This window comes from Leishmania mexicana, chromosome 21 (genome assembly GCF_000234665.1).
Source record: "Leishmania mexicana MHOM/GT/2001/U1103 complete genome, chromosome 21".
NCBI classification, from domain to species: domain Eukaryota; phylum Euglenozoa; class Kinetoplastea; order Trypanosomatida; family Trypanosomatidae; genus Leishmania; species Leishmania mexicana.
Genome location: NC_018325.1, coordinates 454,054 through 462,196, shown reverse-complemented (window position 1 = coordinate 462,196; position 8,143 = coordinate 454,054). Strand labels below are relative to the sequence as shown.

The 8,143-nt window shown below is 59.0% G+C and overlaps 1 protein-coding gene across 1 annotated transcript; it reads left to right on the top strand.

Annotated features, from left to right (window-relative positions):
* Positions 1-1,773: 1,773 nt before the first annotated feature.
* Positions 1,774-5,091, top strand: LMXM_21_1160 (conserved hypothetical protein; the record flags this gene model as incomplete). The annotated part of the gene is made up of 1 exon (XM_003875323.1): positions 1,774-5,091. The coding sequence occupies one exon, from the start codon at positions 1,774-1,776 to the stop codon at positions 5,089-5,091; it is 3,318 nt and encodes a 1,105-aa protein (XP_003875372.1).
* Between the last annotated feature and the right edge of the window lie 3,052 nt (positions 5,092-8,143).

The following is an 8,143-nucleotide window of genomic DNA, read 5'->3' as shown; positions in this document are numbered from 1 at the left end:
TTCCCCCTTTTTCTCTCATGATCCACCCCCCCCTCCTCTCCCCATGCTGTGTTGTCACTGCACCCCGTATGTCGTCTGCTCCCTGCGCAACGCCACATCTGGACCGTGCACACCGGTGTCTCCTTGCCCATTCCCCTCGTAATGGTCAACCACAGAAAAAAAAGGAAGGGACGCCACACACGCAACGAGTACTCACGAACACAAAGCAGCGGTGCGTCTGTAGTCCACCCCCCCCCTCCGACCCACCCCGTCACTCCTTCGTTTCTTTCTGTTTCATCGTCATCCCCCTCATTTCCTTTTGGTGCTGTCCATCCGCGTGTAGGTGTGTGCGTGTGTTTCTGTGTGTGTGTGTGTGTGAGTGAGTGTGTGAGTGTGTGCTCATCACGAGTTTGTGGGAGATCTGTAGCTGGTTAGCAAGTGGTAGCGTCACAACAGCCAGCAGCAGCAGCGGCGGCGGCAAACTTTCCTTCGTTCCCCTTTCTCTCTCGCGCTCTTCGCCACCTTCTTCTATTTTCTTTCGCAAATCGTCGACACTATTCTGAGAGTTGTTTCTCTGTGTGTGTGTGTGTGTGAATCTTCTTCCCACCCCGGTGATACGCGCGCGCGTGCTGTGCCTCGGTGCCACTCTGTCTTCTGTCGTCCGTGCGTGCGCGTGCATCGTTCTCCCGTGTATGTATACACACACGCACACACATATACATATATACATATATATATACGTATATATACCCGCATGTGTTGATCGGGGGTAGCGCGCACGTGGGTGTCCGTTCGTGTCTCGTGTTGTTGTTGTTTTATCCGCCATCGCCGGTGTGGGGAGAGGCGGGCTTTTGGCCACTGTCGCGTGTCCGTTGATTTCGATTCATTGTGGTTTGGGATACCTTCTTTTTCTGTCGCGTTGCACCGCTGCCTCCCTCTCTCTCTCTCGTCTACGTGTGTGTGTGTGTGTGTGTACGTGTGTGTGTCGGAGTGACACCCCCAAGGAGCCTACTGCAGAATAGAAGAGAAGCAATCGAGCCCCACCCCCTCCCTTCTCCTCCTCCTCCTCCTCTCAGACCAGTTGAGACGTAGGCGTGCGATCAGCCACCGCTCCCGCGTAGCATTTCATTGTCCACTCCATCTCCCCTACTGTGTGGAATTTCTGAGCCCCCACTCTGTCTTCTCTCATTTTTCCTCTTTGTTGTTTCTGACTTCTCTGTGTCTGTGTGTGTGTGTGTCTGTGTGTGTGTACGTGTGTGTGTGTGTGTTGCTTTCTTGCTTCCATCGCAAGAGAACCGCGTACTCCTTCTTCGCCCCACACCCTCTTCCTCCTCCTCTTCCTCCTCTTGTCCTCACATTCTGCTGTTATCTTCCTCGGTTTGTTTGCTTTCACCATCACCTCCCCTCCTCCCTCCACCTCACCTCACCTCACCTCACCTCACATCACCACCTTCACCCCTCTCCCTCCCTCCCGCCCTGCTTCTCCGTCACGTTTGCCTGCATATGTGAGCGCATCCTTCTGAATATATTGTGTGTCGTCTCCCTATTTCGCCTCCCCCTCCACCCAGCAGCACCACCCACCGCCTCGCTGCCGCTTCTTCTCTGGCTGTTTGTTGGCGCATTCTTTTCTGTCTGATCGCCTGTCATTCTCTCCCTTTTTACTTGGCATCCCATCGCCCCACCCCCTTTCACCCCTCCTCCATCCGCCCTACCGCGGTGTGCCGCGCATGTGTCTGCGTTGGGTCTTTTGACTTCCTTTCGCTCCTTTGTTTTTTTTTCTCGTGCGCTTGTGTGATGCAGGCACGTGCTCGCTCCGGTGGCACCCGCCCGCTTCCGACGGCCACGTCGGCTGCGTCAGAGACAGACTCCATCCGTACCGGAGGCTCCTCCGACTCCAACTCGCCATCACATGGGCTGCGCCGGGCGAACCTGCCGGCTCCGCTCGCGCCGGATGTACTCTCCAGCTCCCTCCCTGCTTCCCAGCGGCTCGACGGTGCCTCGTCGTGCCCTGTGAACCGCGCCGGCAGACTTGCAGCGGACGCTTTGCGTATGCCGACCATTTCCCCCACCGCATCACCGCTAACCGTGCAGGGCCGCAGCCCGCCGCCTCACCAGAGGGAGGCGTATCAGCGGCGGGTCCATCCTGGAAGCGGCGGCAGAGGTGGCGGTGCGATGTCGCTGCCACTCCCAAGCACCCCGACCCAGGCAAGCCCCACCCCTGTGGACGAAAGCGTTGATGGCAACTGCCGTCGTAGACACCACAACACTCGAAGCAGCACGAACAGCGGCAGCAGCAGCAGCAGCAGCAGCCGTCATGAGAAAAGCAGCAACGCATTGGCCCTCCGCACCAATGAGCCGGCGCCGTCTATGCCCTCCATGTCGAGTCGACTGCCGGCGATGACGCAGCCAAACAAGCTGTCGACCTCCGCAACAGCCAGCTCCAACGTGTCGACCACCAATCCTCCGGCTCAGCAGCAGCCGGCCTCCACAGCAACCATGCCCACGGTGCCGACATCATCATCCCGGCTGGCGTCGCAACCAGACGTATCCCTTCTCACGGTCAGCTCGCCAGCGCGCAGGTGCTGCCTGGTGGCGGATAACAGTGACCGCAGTATCGAGACCACGCCCGTGTCAACAGTGCAGATACCCTTGCCCCCTCGGTCTCTGCCGCAGGCGCCTGCACCAGCGCCGCGTCCATTGTCCACGGTGAGTGCGACGTCCGCGAAAAACAGCGGCACTCGCGGCACGGCCCACCAGCGCGAAGCAGAGGCTCGCACCACTGCTGGAGACAGCAGCAGCAGCAGCAGCAGCAAGGAGGCGTATCTGCGCGATAATCCGCGGGTGAGGGCACTCGTGAACAGTATGTACCAGCACGTTATGATCACACAGCCCGAGGAACCACTTCGGTACCTCGCACAGCTCCGTGCCGGCACAGTGCCGCAGCCACGGCAGCTTTCGAGCAGAGCACACGGCAGCACCCATCCACCATGCTCACACGCAGCGGAGGGGACTAGCACCTCGAGCGCGTCAGCTTCGTCAGAGCTGCGTCGAGACAGCAGTAGCACGTGCGATAACGATGGCGGCCACACATGGGCAGGGCCACCGCAGCCAACGCCCCAGCAACCCGAGAGTGCCCCCTCTCACGGAGGTGACGTTGACCTCGCTGGCAGCTTTGAAAGCGGCGCTGTCAGCAGCGGTGTCACCAACCGACCAGCCTCGCTGACATCGCGTAGTGATGCAGCTGCTGTCGTCCGCCTTCTTCGCACTCCGCCATCAGCACCGACGACGTCGCCGCAACCGCGCGGTGGAAGCAGTGGCGTGAATGCTGGCGGTCGTGTAATGCCGCCCTCGATCGCCGGCACTGTGATACACACAAATGCGAGCAGCAACGCCACCCTCAGCGGTAGCGCGTCGAGCAAGCACGGGTCCCCGCAACTCCTGCAGCGTTCCGGGCTCGCAACGAACAGCCTAGCGAACAGTGGCGTTCTCTCTGGTTTCACCGTCGGCAGCGCTGGCCATCAGTCTGGGAGCAGCGCCCCGCTGCTCCAGCACGCCAGTGGTAGTATCAGCGTCTTCCGCTCCAGCGGCGTCTCGGCACCGCACTTGGTGTCCTCTTTCGCTGGCAGCATCTCGGGCATCGATCGCGGCGAGGCCACCCCGAGCGACCTCAGCTCCCTGTTCAGCACGAACTCGGTGGATCTGCAGGAGTTCATTGCGGAATTTCGCCTCGCCAAGGAGGAGCGCTACGGCGGCAGCGTCGACCATCCCGCCATCACACTGGACGAGCTCGCCTGCATCATTGAGTGTAACAGCTTCCCTTGCGCCGACGCGGAGGTGCTGCTGGACTTGTTTGATGAGCTGCAGCCATGCGCCCGGTACCTCGCGGGTGTGCAGAACCCCACTCGCTCCCCGCCAACGGTGCCAGGCACTCTGAAGCGGAACAACTCACCCCTGTTGCTGCATAGAGGCCTGGGCCGCAGAAGTATGAGCCCCATCTCCCACTTCAACGGAACCGTGACTGCCACAGCTGCGGCGGAAAGCGCAGCCACTGGCAAAGTGCGCGGAGTCGGCCCCACGAACAGCTCTGCCGCTGCGGTAGTGTGCAACAACGGCAATGCGACCGGGCCAGCGTGGCCTCCAGGGCGGGTGCAAGGCGCCGAGTCGTGTGTGACCGCTGCACACCCACCCGCCAGCATCGCTGCGAAAGACATGGGTCACAACCACGAGCGCTTCGCTGACGAGGCGCAGTACAAGGGTTGCGTTACGATCAGTGGACGCGCAGACTCCAAGGATGGCAAGGTCCTGGTGATCGGCAGTCGTATTGCAGACGGGGCCCCGTACGAGTCGTCCAGCGAAGGTGGCAGCTATAACCCCTACAGCCGCTGCACCTCTGAAGCCTTCACCGGTGCCTCAACTCTCCCGCGACAGCAGGGTATGTCGCAGCACTCCTACTCAGACAGCGAGGAGGTGCCGACGGTCCCCTTCGACACCCTTCTTGCCCGCATGGCCTACAAGATCCAGGGTCGGTATGCGTCCGAGGCGATTCGCATCGCCTTCTACGGTATGGTGGTGGATGAAGAGTCGGCAGCGGCTGCCTTGGAGAGCAGTGGGCGCAGTGCCGGACTTGGTGTCGACGGCGCAGCGCTTGTGGCCAACGGACGAGGTTTGCACGGAGTCGTCTCAACAGACTCTCTCACGCCATCGGAGACGACCGCGATGGGCAGCAGCAGTGCCGGAATGGCGACGACGGGCTACGGCACTCTGCCAAGCTGCACCGTCCCTCTCTCACGCTGCATCGCGGAAGGGCTGTTTGCGCGACTAGGCATGGTCGACGTTACGGCAGGCGAGGTGCAGCGTGGCCTCCGAAGTGTCGGGCTTCCAACAGGCCAGGACGAACAGCGTGTGTACGAGTGCCACCTGGAGGACTTCGCGCGACTGGTCCGCGCCATCACGGCCGTCTCCGAGCGTGGGTGCAGTGCGAGCCCGGTGAACCCCAGTCTCACGAGTCTGCGCGAGAGTTACTTGCAGCGCGGCAGCAGCAGCAACTTCACGGTATGCAACAACAGCACCGGCGGCACCGTTCCCGCCGCACCAGCTCCATGGAAGGAGTAGCAGTCATCATCGTTTGGGGAGGGCCGCCACAGGTGTCGGCTAAGCCAAAACGCTGCCATATGCAGTGCGCTCCGCTATCACGAACTCCACTGTTGGTTACCTCACTGGATTTTTTTTCTGACGCCCAGGGCTCGTTGAGGCGCGCACAGGAGGCGCAGTGAGAGAAGAGGTGAGGAAGAGCGAAAGGATGCGGTGCTTGTGCCCGTCTGTTTGTCCGTGTGTGTGTGTGTGTGTGTCTGGGCAAGCTTTACTCAACACGATGAAGCGCGTACGGCCCCAGGTGGAGGGAGGGTGGGGTGGGACCACACAAGCATAGCCGCATATAAAAGTATATATATACATGCATACGCCCACCTCTCATTTACGTACGAACGACCATACAGATTTTTTTTCTTTACCCTTTCTTTCCTCCCCCTCCCCCTCCCCACACACACACACACACACACACCTCGGCTGTCCTTCTGCTTTGTGCCGCCCCCTCCCCACCACATCCCCCACACCCAATTTCCTGCTGAAGGGGCGGAAGGAGGCGGGGCGCACGCACAGAAACAAAAGGCGCAGCAGTGTTGTATACACCCAGAATCAGTTCCAGTAGGATATATATATATATACGAAGAAATCAGTGGTCTGTTCAACTGCCTCCCTCTTCCACCACCGCCGCCGCCTCCCTTCCCTCCCCCCAGCACACACACACATGCATACACCTCTCTCCAGTCGCACTCCAACCTTCTCGCCCCTTCCTCTTAGGATTCTCTCTTCTTCTCACGCTGTCCCTGTTCGCGTGTGTGCGTGTGTGTGTGTTCTCTTATGGGCTCGCTTTCCTGATTCTTTTTTTTGGCTCGCGTCGGTGTCTCTGCCTCCTCTCTCGCTGTTGTTCATGTCGTCCTCGCGCTTTGTTCCCCTCCCCCCCCCCACACACACACGCGTTTTCCCTTTTCACGTCCTCTCCTGCTGCGTTGGCCTCCCATGATTCCCTCTGGTGTTCACACGCGCACACCGATCTCTCCTCCTCTCCTTGTGTGCTTGTCTGTGTGTTATCCTTACTGGCGTATGTGCGTGCGTTTTGTTGTTGTTGCTGCTCTGAACCTCTCTCACCCCCTACTCCCCTCAATACCCCATTTGACCTCATATATATATATATACATGCACACATGTCCATGGACACGGCCGCATTATCCAGTACACACGTGCCCATAGGTGATGCGCTTCGATGTATGCATGAGTGTGTGTGTGTATGGGTGTGGGCGAGTGTATCGGTGACCTCATTTTTTCCCCGTTTATTTCTTTGTTTTCGTTTCTCTCTATGGAATGAGTAATGGTTACGTCCTCTCCCCCCTTGGGTGGCGTGGTGGGTGGATTCGTTTCACTCTTCACCTTTTCGCCTCGCCCCCACCTGCCTTTGGTGCGTGGGCGCGTCCCTTTTAGCTCGCCTCTCTCCCGCCCTTCCCTCTTCCAGCCCCCTCCCCCTCTGTCTTCTTGTTCCTTCCACTGGCATGCGCTTGAGGTGACGGCACGCGTCCGTATACGCTGATGCGAGCCTTGCAGGCGAGGCGGTGCGCGTGTACCAGCTGTTATGTACACTCTCGATATACGTATGCCGTGATTGGTTCGTGTTTGCGCACCTTTTTTTTTCTTCGTCCCAACCGTCCCTCTCCCCCGTGTCTGCTCTTCCCTCTTGTCGTCCATGTGCTCCCTCCCCTGCGCGTACGCGTGCCTGTCTCGCCTGCTGCGCGCAGCGCCACCGTTTGTCTGCGCCATTGAGTGAGTTCACATACACCGAACACGCCCACAGATAGAGACGTGTTATGATGCTGATCTCTCTCCCTCTCTCTCTCTCTCTCTCGCGATCCGGACAGCCTGTAAGACTGAGAGCCGACAACATGGAGAGAAAGCAGCGTGAAGCGCGGTGCGTGTAGTGCCCCTATCCCTTCCTCTCTCCATGCATCTGGCACCTTTTCCAGCACAACAAAGAAAAATGCGAGCGAAATGCACAGGTGATGGTTGCACCCGGCAGCGGCGCTGAAAACGTGCGAGGGGGGGAAAAGGGGGCAGGAAGCGGAAAAGGGGGAGGGGGGACAAACGAGCGCAAGCAGCAGTCCTTACAGCCCTCTTGAAATCTTCTCTCCTCCCCCTTGAAAGCCATCACCCCACCACCACCACCACTACCACTACCACCCCTCCTCCTCTCCCCCGGGCACCTACCGTGGGCTCTCCGTGTTCAAGTTATGGCCTTGCGTGTATGTGTGTGTGTTTCGTATTTTTATTCGGGAAGAGGGGAGGTCCTCCTGCTCTCTCTCTTCTCCCTCCCTCACCCCTCATTCCTCCTCCCTCGCTTGGGTGTGATGGTGCCTCTGTATTAGGTTTGTTGTTCGTGTTGTTGCGGTCCTTCCCTCTCCGTTTTGGTGTCATCTTTGGATTACATCTTTCGCTGGTGGGGCGCTATCTATACCTATGTATATATGGGATGGTGTGTCTGTGCGTGGGTGTTGTCTATGGCGGCTGCCCTCTCTCCTCCTCCTCCTCGTCTCTCCTCTCAGGGTTTTCACTTCCTCTCCTCCCCTCTTCTTCCTTCCTTCCCTTTGCCCCGCATTCTGATCGGTCAGCAGGAGTACAACGACGGCATGTGTTTGTACCTTTGATCCCCCCTCCCTCCCCTCTCCTCTCCGAGTTGTGCGTCCGCTTCCGTTCTCTTGTATCATCACTCCTCTTCATCTTTTCTCCTCGTGTGTGTATGTGTGTGCGTGTGTGTATGTGTGTGTGTATGTGTGTGTGCGGTGTGTGCGTGTGTGTGTGTGTATGTGTGTGTGTATGTGTGTGTGCGGTGTCTGCCACCCTCACCCCCACCTCTCGTTGTCGAGGTAGAGAGAGAAGGAAGGGGATATAAAATATAAAAGAAAAGGAGCGTCGAGCCCTCCGCTACACACGTTTGTAACGGCTCTCTGCATCCCCCCCCCCACCCCCTACACTCCTCCCGTTCACGTCCGCACCCCGCACACACACACGCCACCACCACCACTCTCCCTTCCCTCGGCGTTCGTGTCTGTCGTTCTCG